Here is a 16,459-nt window from a genome sequence, read left to right on the forward strand (position 1 = left end):
CTCTGATTCTGGATCAATGGAAGATATTTGCCTCATATGCATTTATGCCACATAGGTATATAAACACCTCTATCATATCTCCTCTCTCCTACCTTTCCTCCAAAGTATACGTATTGTGATCTTTGTTGAGAAAAAAATATATGCTGGGAGTTCACACAAAGATCTTTCCTGTAGATTTGTTGAACCAACTCTATTAACACAGGATTCAAAAATTTATTACATAAATATAAAAAAGTTTTTTTTATATAAATTGTATTTAAATTATGGTGAAATGTGAAGTGCTCAAACCCACAACCTTAGTGCTTTGATAATGTGAATCAAGCTGAGGTTGCTGCTGGGATCATCATGGCACTCCCACGGTCCCACAACTGCCCCAAAGAATTTCAAAATCACAATAATATAATAACAACAACTATCAACTTATCTTTTGTAATGGGTGGTTAGATAATCTCCAGCAGCACTGTGCTTGCTTGTAATATAAAATCCCAACCAGCTGTTTTGTCGACTATCCCTCGACTCGAGTTTCGCTAGTGTAATGCTTTATCAAGAGGGATATCACTACAATACAAACATGTAACATGAAAGCAACTATCACATTTAACCCAACTTTCACATATACTGAAAATTATTTGCTGTATTCATCTTATCAACATTTCAAGTTGTCAAATATTTTATCGACTTCACCTGTTGGTGGACTGCCATTCGTGCTGCCTGAGTTTCCGCATTGCTTCCATTCACTGAATGCCACCGACCTGCTTTTAAATTTCTCCAACTGTGACATTATTTATACAGCAAGAAAGGCCAGTGGTTAAATGGCCCCTCACAGTTTAAACAGCTGATCTGGAAAACCACACTCCCACTACAATTAAAATCATTCTATGTCAGCATTTAATCCTTTAGGCTGGAGAGTCTGCCACCAATAAATAAACCTTTGCTCTTTAACCAGCAACGCTTGGGATACATTGCCACCAAAATGTAAGCAAATTTGAGCCAGAATAGTATATTTCAAATCTGCTTCTTTGTGACCCCTGTGACAGGATAGAAGGGACATGTCTTATGCTGATTGGAAGATTTGGAGCAAGCAGTAGGACACTGATAGTCAAAGCCGCCGAGACAAGAGTACACTTCTCCCACCGTATTTGCTGTGATAGGGGATTAACATACCCGCGAATACAGAAAAACCATGAATAACTTTTTCATATTATTTTCTATTAAGAACCATTGTAAATATGGTGAAACTGCAAATAACATGGTGGGAGGCCTGGCCTGTTCCTGAAGGAGAGGCAACACACGGTGAAGAAAGTGCTGGGAATCAGCGATTTTCTCTGTAAACTCTTGGAATCAGCAATTTCTCTATGCAAACTGATGTAATTACAAATAATCGAAACCGTGAATGCTGAAACCGCAGATATGGAGTGAGAAGTGTATAAGGGATACAACAAAGATAAGTAAAAGTTACAATTATTGAAACAGAGTAGCAACTAGATTATAGAAGTAACTTGAAAGCACAGTGTTATCCAGGGACAACAGGCAGATATTCTCGACATGTGGGTGATGTCATCTATGGAGCACCCTAGCGGATGTTCTCGCAAGCAGACTTGCTTGAAGATCTTCAAGCTTGCAAGTGCACCGCACATGCGCGAGTGCCCCTCCCGCCCGACTCAGGGCATGCATCTCCTCAGTGTGTCCTCAATTCAGATAGCTAGCAAAGAAGCCAACCACGGGGGGGTGGGTGGGTTGCGAGAATATCTGCCTGCTGTCCCTGGATAACACCTGTTACGGTAAGTAACTGTGCTTTATCCCAGGACAAGCAGGCAGCATATTCTGTACATGTGGGTGACCTCCAAGCTAACCAAAAGGGATGGAGGGAGAGTTGGCAATTTAGGAGAACAGATGTTGTAAAACCGACTGACCAAAATGGCCGTCGTGCCTGGAGAAAGCATCCAGACAGTAGTGAGAGGTGAAAGTATGAACCGAGGACCACAAGGCAGCCTTGCAGATTTCCTCAATTGGAGTCGATCGGAGGAAAGCGACAGACGCTGCCATCGCTCGGACCTTATGCCCCGTGATCCGACCCGGCAGGGAGAGACCAGCCTGAGAGTAACAGAAAGAGATACAAGCGGCCAACCAGTTAGAGACGGTCCGCTTAGAAACAGGACACCACAACCTATTGGGATCGAAAGAGACGAAGAGCTGGGGAGCAGTCCGATGAGGTGTAGTGCGCTGCAAGTAAAAGGCCAGCGCACGCTTACAGTCAAGCATATGCTGAGCCGCCTCTCCAGGGTGAGAATGGGGCTTCGAGAAAAACACAGGAAGAACCACAGACTGATTGATGTGAAAGTCCGAAACAACTTTAGGCAAGAATTTAGGATGGGTTTGAAGAACCCACCTTACCATGATGAAAAACAGTGAAAGGAGGATCCACAACCAAGGCCTGCAGCTCACTGACCTACAAGCAGAAGTGAGCACAATAAGAAATACCACTTTACAAGTGAGATATTTCAAGTGAGTCCTAGCCAGCGGTTCAAAGGGCGGTTTCATCAAGCGAGCAAGGACCACATTGAGATCCCAAACCACGGGAGGAGGTTTAAGGGGAGGATGAACGTGGAAAAGACCCTTCATGAACCGGGAGACCACAGGATGAACAGATAGCGGTTTCCCGTCGATCGGCCGATGAAAAGCAGCAATGGTGCTGAGGTGGACTCAAATTGATGAGGATTTGAGACCACCGCCAGACAAGTGCAACAGATAATCCAGCACCGAAGACAAGGAGGCAGACTGCGGCTCCTGCCTCCGCGTAGCACACCAAGAAGAAAAGCGGGCCCACTTCTGATGATAACATTGACGAGTGGACTCCTTCCGAGACGCCTCCAGAACGTCTAGGACTGACTGAGAGAACTGAAAGGAGGCCATCAAGTCTTGAGGAACCAGGCAGTCAAGTGCAGAGACTGCAGGTTGGGATGGAGCAGCGATCCCCGACTCTGTGTAAGCAGAGAGGGAAAACAGGCAGAAGAAGAGGTTCCCTGGCAATGAGTTGCAGCAGGAGCAATCAGAATCATGGTGGCATGAGTGGACTTGAGTATGACGAGAGTCTTCAGAATCAGAGGGAAAGAAGGAAACGCATACAGAAATAGGTTCGTCCAATCCAGAAGGAAAGCATATGCTTCGAACCTGGGAGGGATGTAAACCCTGGAGCAGAAACGAGGCAACTTGTGATTGAGGGGGGATGTAAATAGATCAGCATCCGGAGTCCCCCACCGGTCAAACAACTGACGCAGAGTCGAGGAGTGAAGTGACCATTCGTGAGGCTGCAGAAGGCGGCTCAACTTGTCGGCCAAGCAGTTCTGCTGGCCCTGGATGTAGACCACACGGAGAAAGATGTTGCAGCGGATCGCCCAATCCCAGAGCCGCATCGCCTCCTGGCACAGGGAGAGAGACCCTGTGCCCCCTTGTTTGTTGATATAATGCATGGCGACCTGGTTGTCCATGCGAACTAGCACCACATGGTCGTGAAGCAGATGACAAAAGGCTTTCAGAGCATTTATTCAACTTGATGTATTTTATCTGTTCTATGTATTACTTCTTTCCCTGCCATGCTGGTATTTTCTGCATTATATTGTAAATGCTTTATGTCTTTATCTGTTTTTAAGTCCATTATTCTAATTTATATTTTATCTGTATCCCATGTATTAGCTTACCTTGTTGTGAACCACCTAGAACTTTTTCGGTATGGCGGTATATAAGAATAAAATTATTGTTATTTACCCATTCCACCCTACTGATGATTTTGTAGCTGAAAAACTTTAACCTCTTTAACTTTTCTTCATAGTGGAAGCATACCATCTTCATTGTCATTTTGATTGCTCTTCTGTGTACCTTTTTCTACTTCTACTGTGTCTCCTTTTTATTTATTTAAAAAATCTGTATTCATAGCCATATGAAGAGAAAATCTAATAATTTTTTGCTTTTGGATTTGCAGCAAATGAAGGTGGAGAAACACCGCTTGATATAGCTAAACGACTAAAGCATGTGAAATGTGAAGAACTGGTACGTTTCATCTTTCAATAGCTTTTCTTTTTCCCTTTTTTTTCATTTTTAACTGAATTTGGAAGGCCACAATAGTTAGCCTCCTAGCAGAGTTATAAGGTGCTCTTTAGGGATTTACTTAGCAGTTGTAATTAGTAAGAATTATAGGCCCAAAATGCAAAGCAAGTTATCCAGCTAGCAGCTATGCACCACAAAGACTTGATTGCCTGAAGATGTATATCCTGGAAGAAAGGAGAAATGGGCGATTGATACCTTTTACATACTTGACTGTCTGTATCATATGCCTGCAAACCAACCTTTTCCAAACACAGGAAGGCAATAGAACCAAAGGACATTAATTTAGGTTGCATAGGGGCTGATTCAGGAATAATGTCGGGAAGTACTGTTTCACAGAAAGAGTGGTCGATACAAGGAATTCCCTCCCACGAGAGATGGTGGAGATGAAAATTGTAACAGGATTAAAAAAATGCATGGGATGGATAAACACAAAGAATGTGTGGAAGGAGAATGGAACCAAAGAAACTTAGCAGTGGTTAGGTGGCAACTCCAGTAATTGAGAAGCAAAGCTGGTGCTGGGCAGACTTCTAAGGTCTGTGCCCTGAAAAGTGGCAATGATAAATCAAGATAAGTATGCATGTATAGTATCACATCATACCTTATATCAGGAGTGCCCAATACGTCGATTGCGAAGGCAAAGTGAGTCGATCACGGAGCCCATCCCGGGCTCCGTGATAGACTTGCGTTGCCTTCACAATTGTTAAAGACTCAACTCTTTGATAGGCTGGTATCTTAATTCATTCTGCTTCATTTTTTCAATCAAGTTCCTTATATTCAACTTGATGTATTTTATCTGTTCTATATATTACTTCTTTCCCTGCCATACAGGTATTTTCTGCATTATATTGTAAATGCTTTATGTCTTTATCTGTTTTTAAGTTCATTATTCTAATTTGTATTTTATCTGTATCCCATGTATTAGCTCACCTTGTTGTGAACCACCTAGAACTTTTTCGGTATGGCGGTATATAAAAATAAAATTATTGTTATTATTTACCCATTCCACCCTACTGACGATTTTGTAGGCTTTTATCATATCTCCTCTTTGCCGTCTGTTTTTGAAGCTGAAAAACCTTAACCTCTTTAACTTTTCTTCATAGTGGAAGCATACCATCTTCATTGTCATTTTGATTGCTCTTCTGTATTTTCTGCATTATATTGTAAATGCTTTATGTCTTTATCTGTTTTTAAGTTCATTATTCTAATTTGTATTTTATCTGTATCCCATGTATTAGCTCACCTTGTTGTGAACCACCTAGAACTTTTTCGGTATGGCGGTATATAAAAATAAAATTATTGTTATTATTTACCCATTCCACCCTACTGACGATTTTGTAGGCTTTTATCATATCTCCTCTTTGCCGTCTGTTTTTGAAGCTGAAAAACCTTAACCTCTTTAACTTTTCTTCATAGTGGAAGCATACCATCTTCATTGTCATTTTGATTGCTCTTCTGTGTACCTTTTTCTACTTCTACCGTGTGTCTTTTTTATTTATTTAAAAAATCTGTATTCTGCCTAAACAATAGACGGATTACAAGAAAAGCATTCATAGCCAATTTCCACATACTAATATATTCTGCCGTTGGAGAGGAAGTTCTGGGCCAGCCAATCGCTGCCTGGCTGGCCCAGAACTTCCTCTCTGATGGCAGAATTGACATCAGGGAGAGGAATGCTGATCGGTCCAAAGCAGGGAGAGCTTGGGACAGCAGTGGCTTTGGAGCCTGTTCACCGATGGCGGCAGCAGTGGTTTAGGGAGGGGAGGGAGAAAGAAAGAAAGGGGGCAGGCAGGGAGACAAAAGGAAAGAAGGGAAACAGAAAGAAAGAAAGGGGGCATGAAGAGAGAAAGAAAGAAAGGGCAGGGAGAGAGGAAGAAAAATTGGGGGAGGGAATGAGATCTGGAGGAGAGGAAGCATATAGGCTGAAAGCATACAGGCTGAAAGAAGGGAAGAAAGATTGGATGCACAGTCAGAAGAAGAAAGTGCAACCAGAGACTCATGAAATCACCAGACAACAAAGATAGGAAAAATGATTTTATTTTCAATTTAGTGATCAAAATGTGTCCGTTTTGATAATTTATATCTGCTGTCTATATTTTGCACTATGGCCCCCTTATATCTGCTGTCTATATTTTGCACTATGGCCCCCTTTTACTAAACCACAATAGCGTTTTTTAGCGCAGGGAGCCTATGAACGTTGAGAGCTCCCTGCGCTAAAAACTGCTATTGCAGTTTAGTAAAAAGGGAGGGGGTATATTTGTCTATTTTTGTATGGTTGTTACTGAGGTGACAGCGCATAGAGTCATCTGCCTTGACCTCTTTGAAAAAAACCCGGAATATAAATGATGATTAACATTTTTCTCTGCGTTCAGTGTGCTTTGTGTTTTTTTTAAATTTTATTGTTGGTAGATCATTTTGACTTGGTCATTTTAAAATTAGCTCGCAAGCCCAAAAAGTGTGGGCACCCCTGCCTTATGCTATGAGTTTATCTTGTTGGGCAGACTGGATGGACCGCACAGGTCTTTATCTGCTGTCATCTCCAATGTTGTTATATCCAGCTTTTATTTTTATTACAAGTAACCAGTCATAATGCCAATAATCTCTGATCACTTGGATATTACCAACGACTGGTTGGGTTCAAATGACTTGATGTTAAACCCCTCCAAGAGCAAGACCTTTCTCTTTCCTTTGCTCAGCTCTTTACCTATATATCTTTCTCCTAAAATAAAGAACACTCCAATACAATATTTCAATTCTATTAATGTGCTAGGAGTAACTCTGGACAAGTTTTCAACATATGACCATCACATCTTAAATATACCTTAGCAATACCTTTGTTACACGATATCAGTTGCAGACAATATGTATTTTTTCTAGAGGCTGACCGAGTTTATGTTTTAGAATTGGCATCAAAACTGACTCAAAATCTGGTTTCAGGTTTCAGTTGAAAATGCTTGTGCATTTTCAACTTAAACTAAAACTCTCCACCCCCTCGCTCTCTGCCACACTCACCCTACCAGCAGAGAATGGGTCCTCCTGGACCAACTGGCCATCCAAACACAATCCCTCTGCCTTCTAACTGCCTGAAGGCCCCTCTCCAGGCTACCTTTAAATGACCTAGTAGTCTAGTGGCGGGTTCTGGACAAGAATGATTCCAGTCACTCTTGTTCCCTCAGGTTCCTCAGCCAAAATGTCTGTCGAGACTGCCGCAGGAGGTCCCGGCAGCCATTTGGGGTTTAGCAACATCATAGGTAGGAAGTCTCTCCTATGAAACCCAGCATTAGGTAGGAAGTCTCTCCTATGAAACCCAGCATTTGACACTACCTGACAAATCCAGATTGTCCTGCACTATGAGGCCTTGAACTGAATAAAGATATCCACATTTAATTATGTTGGTATTTGCATGGATAAGAACATAAGCCGTGCCTCTGCTGGGTCAGACCAGAGGTCCATCATGCCCAGCAGTCCGCTCATGTGGTGGCCCATCAGGTCCAGGACCTGTATAGTAGCCCTCTATCTATACCCTTTTATCCCCTTTTCCTTCAAAAAATTGTCCAATTCCTTCTTGAACTCCAATACCGTACTCTGCCCTATCACGCCCTCTGGAAGCGCGTTCCAGGTGTCCACCACTTTTTGAAGGTGCGGCCTCCAGAATTGTACACAATATTCTAAATGAGGTCTCACCAAAGTCTTCTTTAGGGGCATCAATACCTTCTTTTTCCCACTGGCCATACCTCTTTCTATGCAACTTAGCATCCTTCTAGCTTTCGCCGTCACATTTTCAACCTGTTTAGCCACCTTAAGGTCACATAAATCACACCCAAGCCCCGCTCTTCTGTCGTGCACATAAGTTCTTTACCCCTAAACTGTACCGTTCCCTCGGATTTTTGCATCCCAAATGCATGACCCTTGCATTTCTTTGCATGCAATTTTAGCTGACAAATCTCAGACCATTCTTCAAGCTTCGCCAGGTCTTTCTTCATGTTATTCACACCATCCGGCGTGTCTACTCTATTAGATTTTGGTGGTATCCACAATGAAGCAAATCTTACCCTACAACCCTTCAGCAATATCATTTATAAAAATGTTAAAAACAGGCCAAGAACAGAACCTTGAAGTACACCACTGGTGATTAAAAAGATGTGTATGTACAGTGTTCCCCCGCAAATTCGCATTTCGCAAATTGCAGACTCGCTCATTCGTGGTATGCTCCGACCACCTCTTCCTGTAATAAAGTTGGGCTACAACAATCAGGAGCTGCGTGTCAAAGGAAGAGGCATTCGGAGCACACTGCGAATGATTTTCTTCACCTGCTGGTGCTCCAGCTGCCCTCTCCTGCCTCCCCTGCCTTGTGACAGGCGAAAAACTGCATTTGTGGTTTTTTAAAATTCGCGGGGGTTCCTGAATGTAACCCCTGCAAATTTTGGGGGAGTACTGTTATATCAAAGAACCAGAAAGTAGACATTGTTTTGAGAAAAAACAATTGGTCCATTCTCCCTTTATTTCAACAATTTTTATTGGTATTTAAAGAAGAAATCATACAGTACCTATATGAATTCCAAAGCAATATAATATAACATGGTCATATGTATGAATAAAAGGTAAAAAAAAACAAACAGAACAAAATAAACAGCAAATTAACAATTTTAATTATTAATGATCATTAATACTATCATAAATATATCAAAAAGGACAGTTTGGATGTATACTTTATTCAGACAAATCATTATGGTTTAACAGGTGCATGGCTATAAGATTCCAGTGGCTCCCATATTTTAGTAAATTTTTTTAAAGCATTCAATCTTTCCATTCTCCTGAATCAGATCAAAAATTGGCAGTTGATGATTATGATAATAAATTGTGTCAAATTTGAAGAAGTTTGAGTATAAAGTTGAAATGCTCAGTACTTGGAACCTGGGTTGGCTACTGTTGGAAACAGGATACTAAGCTTAATGGACCTTCAATCTGTCCCAGTTTGACAAATCTTTTTTTTTTTTTTACTTTAAATTTTTATTAAATTTTGTTTTGAAAATATACATCTCATAAAGAATGGTTACAACAATATACCACTCTTAAGACATAATAAGGAAAAGATTGTCAACACTGCATCCAATTTGACAATTCTTATGTTCTTAGGTGACAAATGATCAGTTTTGAATTGAAACCTCTTTCTTTCATCCCTTGAGATCAATATTTGTATACTGTGAGTTTATAATTACCATCACTTTTATTTTCTTAGCTCATACAAGCATTTAATGCCACTTTTTTTTCTCAGCTCCTGCAAGCATTATCTGGACGATTCAATGCCCATGTTCATGTAGAATATGAGTGGAAGTTACATCATGAAGATCTGGATGAAAGTGATGATGATGTTGATGAAAAGTTACAGGTTACCAAACTTCTTCTGAATAAGTGTTCATCCTCAAGTTTATGTGAATTGGGTGCATATAGATGTATCGATTACAAATGTTAGAGTAAGATGGCTGCAATCTGTATGATAGTTGTATAGTCTAGCCATAAATAGCAATATTGAAAACATTTGTTTATAAGCCATGCGATGTTTGATTTTCACAGCTTTACTGATCTGTAGCCAGATACTTGGAAGTTAAGCAGACTTCTTCAGCCTTACGAATGGTCTCTCAGCATGGCCATTTGCATCTGATTTTCTCTCAGTGGGGAGCACTGGACATAGATTTCCCTGCTTCCCCTCAGAACAACAAACTTCCACAATTCTGTGCCAAACTTTTTGCCCCCAGTCACATTGCACCTGGTACCTTTCTACTTCATTGGGGGAACAAGTTTCTCTATTTTTTTTCCTCTGATTCTTCTCATAAGGAAAACAGTACTCAAACCACCAGAATCTGAGCATCAGGATCCTAAGAGCACCTTTCTGGCCATGCCAGGTCTGATTTTCACTTCTAGAGCTCCTAGAAGCCATGAAATTGCAACCATTTCCAATATTACTCATTCAGAACACAGAATCCCTCCTTCATCCCAACCTCTGCTCATTAGCACTTAACAGCATGGTTTCTTTCTCCGAACAGATACATTTCTTTCGCTTTCTGCTGCAGTATCTGAAGTGTCTAGAAAGCCTTCCACTCAGCGCTTTAAGTGGATACGGTTCTCTTCGTGGTGTGCAGTGGATTCTCTGGAACTCATTACCTGTCCACTTCCATCAATACTCGACTACCTTCTATATCTCTCCAATGCAACCAACTCAGAGTTCATCTTGGTACTATGAGTTATTTCCATTTCCATCTAGACAAAAAAGTCTATCTGTTCATCCTTTAGTAGTCCATTTTATGAAAGGCCTCTTTCACCCAAAACCACCTATCAAGCCTCTACCTGTTTCTTTGGTTCTCAATGTGGGGTTTTGTTTTCTGTTCTCATGACATCTCCCTTTGAGCCACTTTCATCTTGCTCTCTGAAACTTCTCACTTTAAAAATTATTTTCCTTATAGCCCTCACGTATGCGCAGGAGTATGCAGTGCAGTGGTTAGAGCTACAGCCTCGGCTCCCTGCGTTTCGGGTTCAAATCCCACACTGCTCCTTGTGACCCTGGGCAAGTCACTTAATCCCCATTGCCCCAGGTACATTAGATAAAGTGGGAACCTGCCGGGACAGTTAGGGAATAATGCTTGAGTACTTGAATAATTTGTAATCTGCATAGAATTGTAGGATAAGTGGAATATAAATTATTAGCAAAAAAATATATTGTGATTGAACTCAAGCCCTTGTCTTGGATCTTCCATACACAAGATTCTATCATGTCAGGGTAGTTTTCCAGATGCATCCAAAATGCATCCCTAAAGTAGACTCAGAATTCGAATTCCACCTTAACCAATCCATAGTTTTGCCTGCCTTTTTTCAAAACCACATTCCTATTTTAGGAGAAGCAATCCTTCATACCTTGGACCACAGACATGCTCTGGCATACTACCTGGACCAGGCTAAGCCTCACAGGAAGTCCTCCCAGCTCTTTGTGACTTTTGACCCTAATTGATTAGGGGTTCTTGTTCCAAGAGATCCATATCCACTTGGCTAGTGAACTGTATCTCCTTCCTGTATTCTCAGGCTGGACTATGTGTAGGCTATGGGTGCCTCAGCAACTCGTTTCCGCTCTGCATCTATTGAGGGCATCTGCAAAGTGGCAACTTGGTCCTATATATTTACCTCTCATTACTGTTTGGAACCAAACTCCAGAAGAGACATTCGGTTTGGACAAGCAGAATCTTTTCACTTCCTAAGTGCCAACTTTCTCTCCAGTCCTTTTAGATTCACCAGCCTTTTGTATAACTTCTTATCCCAGGACAAGCAGGCAGCATATTCTTAACGTATGGGTGACGTCACCGACGGAGCCCCGGTACGGACATTTTTAACTAGAAAGTTCTAGTTGGCCGCACCGCGCATGCGCGAGTGCCTTCCCGCCCGACGGAGGAGTGCGTGGTCCCCAGTTTCTTCGTTTCCACGGAGCGAAGAAGACGCATGTGTTTTCAACGGCCGTTGAAAAACTAGTTTCTGCCTTCCCGCTCGCGTACTTTTTCTTTTTCTTTGATTTTTTTCCCTTCGGATTCCTTTGCTTTTATTTAAAAAAAAAAAAAAAAAAAACTCGTCGAGTTTTCTTATTTTTTCGGCCCGGCCCCGGCGGGGCCTGTTGCCACCATACAGGCCTCCGGCTTCGATTTTGCGGAGGCCGTGTTTCCCTTCATGCCCCCACAACCGGGTTTTAAGAAGTGCCAGCGGTGTGCACGCCCGATCTCTCTCACCGACCCGCACAATTGGTGCCTGCAGTGCTTGGGTCCAGAGCATCGGGCTGACACCTGCACCCGCTGTGCTACTCTTAAAAAACGCACATTGAAAAATAGGCAGATCCAGCAAAATCTTCTTTTCGGCACCGGATCTGCCATGGAACCTGCCGCGACGTCGACGGCACCTCAAAAGTTGGCACCGACTACTTCGACGACGCCAGATCCTTCTTCGGGGTCGCTGGCCCCAGGTAAGCCGGCTAAGAAGCCTTCCACTTCCCTTGAGCGCTCTCCTGCCACGGTTGCGATGCCGGTCCTTCCGACACCGAACCGACCCCGCAAACGCTCCGCTCCGATATCGGTGAGTGCCTCGTCATCGGCCTCCTCATCGCCGGAGCGTATAGCGGCACCTATGGTACCGAAGAAGAAAAAAGCGGTACCGGTGCCTCCCCTGGACGACCGCATCACGGCCATACTCCAGACCCAATTACAGGAGCAGCTGCAGCAACAACTCCAACAACTGTTGCCGGCGCTGCTGGCTCCACACCTTCCGGTGCAGGACCAGTCCGAGCCTCGCACGATCCCATCGGTGTCGACCCCCTCGGTACCGCTTAACACTTCCATGCCGATGCTCTCGGCTGAACCACACTGTTCCCAACCTGCGGTGCAGGCCCGTTCTGATACCGACCCTTCCCGGTACCAGGAACGGCACCGGTCTTCTTCTCCCGGTACCGCCTCGGTACGCTCCGGCAAGTCTCTCTCCAAGACCCGCCATGCCGAGCCCTCCACACCGATGGCCCGCCGTGCGCACCCCGACATCAGGGACCCTGACTTATGGGAAGAATCCCCGCACGGTACCGAGGAAGACGCTTCCTCGACGGACGAGGAACCCTCGACGATTGATACCGGTTCAAAACCTGAACAGTCCTCTTTTACCAAGTTCCTCAGGGAGATGTCGGCTGCTCTTTCCATTCCATTAGAGTCCGACTCTAAAAAGTCCCAGGCTTTTCTCGATGCCCTAGACTTTGAGCAACCTCCCAAGGAATTCTTTAAGTTACCCGTCCATGACATCCTGCGGGAAACTTTTTACAAAAATTGGGAGAACCCCCTCACTGTTCCCGGGGCCCCTCGCAAACTGGATAGCTTGTACCGAGTCATTCCGATCCCGGGGTTTGACAAGCCTCAATTGCCCCATGAATCTCTCCTGGTGGAGTCCACCTTAAAGAAATCTCAGGGCTCCAGTGTCTATACCTCCACCCCTCCTGGCAGAGAGGGGAAAACTATGGATAAATTTGGCAAGCGCCTTTTCCAGAATGCAATGCTGGCCAACAGGGCAAATAATTACACCTTTCACTTCTCCTTCTATATGAAGCATCTGGTGCAACAACTCTCCTCCTTACAAAAATACATTCCTGAACGTAAGGTCCCTCTTTTCCAACAACAAATTTCCAGTCTGCTCCAACTTCGGAAATTCATGGTACGCTCCATTTATGACTCATTTGAGCTGACCTCTAGAGCATCTGCCATGGCTGTTGCCAGGCGGCGTCTGGCCTGGCTGAGAGTTTCTGACCTCGACATTAACCACCAAGACCGCCTGGCTAACGCACCCTGTCTTGGTGACAAACTCTTCGGGGAGTCCCTGGACTCAACCACCCAGAAACTCTCAGCACACAAGACTAGGTGGGACACTCTGGTCAAACCTAAAAAGAAGACTCCGCCTGCTCGCACCTACAGACAGCAGTCCTCCTACCAACGCAGGTTCTCGGCCAGACCTCTCAACCCGCCTCAGCAGCAGCCTCGCCGTCCTTGTCACCAGCATCAACCTCAGGCTCGTTCACAGTCTCATCAGCCTGCCAAGCCTCTCCCTCCATCAAAACCATCTCAACCCTTTTGACTCCTTTCTCCGGGGCATAGCCAGTCTTCCACCATCATTGCCTCTTCCTCAGCCTATTGGAGGATGCCTCCAACTCTTCCTCAGCCGTTGGGAGGTCATCACATCAGACCAATGGGTCCTCAACATCATTCGCTACGGCTACTCTCTCAACTTCCAGACTCTTCCACCCGACAATCCTCCCATAGAGTCTGCTTCCCACTCCTCCCAATCCCCCCTCCTCCTGCAGGAGGTCCACTCCCTCCTTCTTCTCAACGCCATCGATGAGGTACCATCAGACCAAAGGGGCCAGGGATTCTACTCCCGCTACTTCCTGGTTCCTAAAAAGACAGGAGACCTCCGTCCCATCCTTGATCTCAGGGACCTCAACAAGTGTCTGGTCAAGGAGAAGTTCAGAATGCTCTCCCTTGCCACGCTTTACCCTCTTCTCTCTCAACACAACTGGCTATGTTCCCTAGACCTCAAAGAGGCCTACACTCACATCCCAATCAATCTGACTTCACGGCGCTACCTCCGATTTCAGATACAGCACCGTCACTATCAGTACAAAGTGCTACCCTTTGGCCTCGCATCATCGCCCAGGGTATTCACCAAGTGCCTTATTGTGGTGGCGGCCTTTCTCAGGTCTCACAACCTCCAGGTGTTCCCCTACTTGGACGATTGGTTGGTGAAAGCACCTACGTCTCCACTTGTGCTACAAGCCACTCATCACACCATCTCTTTCCTCCATCTCCTGGGGTTCGAGATCAACTACCCCAAGTCGCACCTACTTCCCACACAGCGACTTCAGTTCATTGGAGCAGTCCTCGACACCACTCTGATGAGGGCGTTTCTCCCCTCCGACCGACAACGGACCCTGCTCCACCTCTGTTGTCAGGTGCTCCTTCATCACTCCATCCCAGCTCGACAGATGATGGTCCTCCTGGGCCACATGGCCTCGACGGTCCATGTGCTTCCTCTGGCGCGACTCCACCTCAGGACACCTCAATGGGCTCTTGCCACCCAATGGTCACAAACCACGGATCCTCTTTCTCATCCCATCTCTGTGACATCGTCTCTTCAGCAATCTCTTCAATGGTGGTTGAACTCCTCCAATCTTTCCAGGGGTCTACTCTTTCATCTACCCCCTCACTCCATGATCATAACCACAGATGCCTCCCCCTATGCGTGGGGAGCTCACCTGGGAGATCTTCGCACCCAGGGACTCTGGACCCCTCAGGAGCGTCAACATCACATCAATTTCCTGGAACTCAGGGCCATGTTCTATGCTCTCAGGGCCTTCCAGCACCTCCTCTACCCACAGGTTCTTCTCCTGTGCACAGACAACCAAGTCGCCATGTACTACATAAACAAATAGGGCGGCACCGGATCTCCCCTCCTTTGTCAGGAGGCCATCCGCATCTGGACCTGGGCCACGGCCCGCAGTCTCTTCCTCAAGGCTGTCTACATCCAGGGCGAACAGAACTCCCTGGCCGACAATCTCAGCCGCATCCTTCAACCTCACGAGTGGACTCTGGATCCTCCAACACTCCGCTCCATCTTTGCTCGCTGGGGCACTCCTCAGGTGGACCTCTTTGCAGCTCCTCACAACCATCAGCTGCCCCAGTTCTGTTCCAGACTCTTCTCTCCTCATCGTCTGGCCCCGGATGCATTCCTGCTCGACTGGACGGATCGGTTCCTCTATGCCTTTCCTCCACTGCCTCTGATGTTGCGGACGTTATTCAAACTCCGCAGGGACAAATCCACCATGATTCTCATCGCCACTCGGTGGCCTCGCCAACACTGGTTCTCCCTCCTGCTCCAGCTCAGCTCCAGAGAACCCATCCCTCTGCCTGTATTTCCTACTCTACTTACGCAGCAGCATCAGTCTCTACTACATCCCAATCTGTCCTCGCTTCACCTGACAGCTTGGTTTCTCTCGGGCTGACCTCTCCAGAGAATCTGTCTCAGCCTGTCCGTCGTATTTTGGATGCCTCCAGGAAACCGGCCACCCTCCAATGTTACCATTAGAAGTGGACCCGGTTCTCCTCTTGGTGTCTTCTCCATCATCACGATCCCACCTCGTTGGCGGTGGAAATTGTACTGGACTATTTGCTCTCTCTGTCCGACGCTGGCCTCAAGTCTACCTCAATCAGAGTCCACTTCAGTGCCATCACTGCGTTTCATGAGCCTATCCTCGGAAAACATCTCACGGCTCATCCCCTGATTTCCCGGTTCATGAGAGGCCTTTTCAATGTCAAACCACCTCTGAAGCCTCCTCCAATCGTCTGGGACCTGAATGTGGTTTTATCAGCCCTCATGAAACCCCCGTTTGAGCCTCTTGCCACAACTCCGCTCAAATTTCTTACATGGAAGGTGCTTTTCCTCATTGCCATCACCTCTGCCAGGAGGGTTAGTGAACTGCATGCACTGGTTGCCGACCCATCTTTCACTGTTTTTCACCATGACAAGGTGGTTCTGCGTACCCATCCTAAATTCCTTCCCAAGGTGGTCTCGGAATTTCACCTCAACCAGTCCATTGTGTTGCCTGTCTTTTTCCCTAAACCCCATTCTCATCCTGGGGAACAGGCATTGCACACGCTGGACTGTAAGTGTGCCCTGGCTTACTACCTTGACCGTACCAGGGCTCACCGCTCGTCTCCTCAACTCTTTTTGTCCTTCGACCCTAACCGTCTGGGTCGTCCTGTCTCTAAACGGACACTTTCCAACTGGCTTGCTGCCT

At 45.3% G+C, this 16,459-nt stretch overlaps 1 protein-coding gene across 9 annotated transcripts in view; it reads left to right on the plus strand.

Annotated features, from left to right (window-relative positions):
* ASAP2 (ArfGAP with SH3 domain, ankyrin repeat and PH domain 2) overlaps positions 1 to 16,459 on the plus strand; it is a 317,096-nt gene that overhangs the window by 250,412 nt on the left and 50,225 nt on the right. For all 9 annotated transcript variants that reach the window (XM_033936956.1, XM_033936958.1, XM_033936962.1 and 6 more), the window contains 2 exons: positions 3,980 to 4,047; positions 9,377 to 9,490. In XM_033936956.1, coding sequence (XP_033792847.1) covers positions 3,980 to 4,047; positions 9,377 to 9,490 — 182 coding nt within the window. The remainder of the gene's footprint in view (positions 1 to 3,979; positions 4,048 to 9,376; positions 9,491 to 16,459) is intronic.

This window comes from Geotrypetes seraphini, chromosome 3 (assembly GCF_902459505.1).
Source record: "Geotrypetes seraphini chromosome 3, aGeoSer1.1, whole genome shotgun sequence".
Lineage (NCBI taxonomy): Eukaryota > Metazoa > Chordata > Amphibia > Gymnophiona > Dermophiidae > Geotrypetes > Geotrypetes seraphini.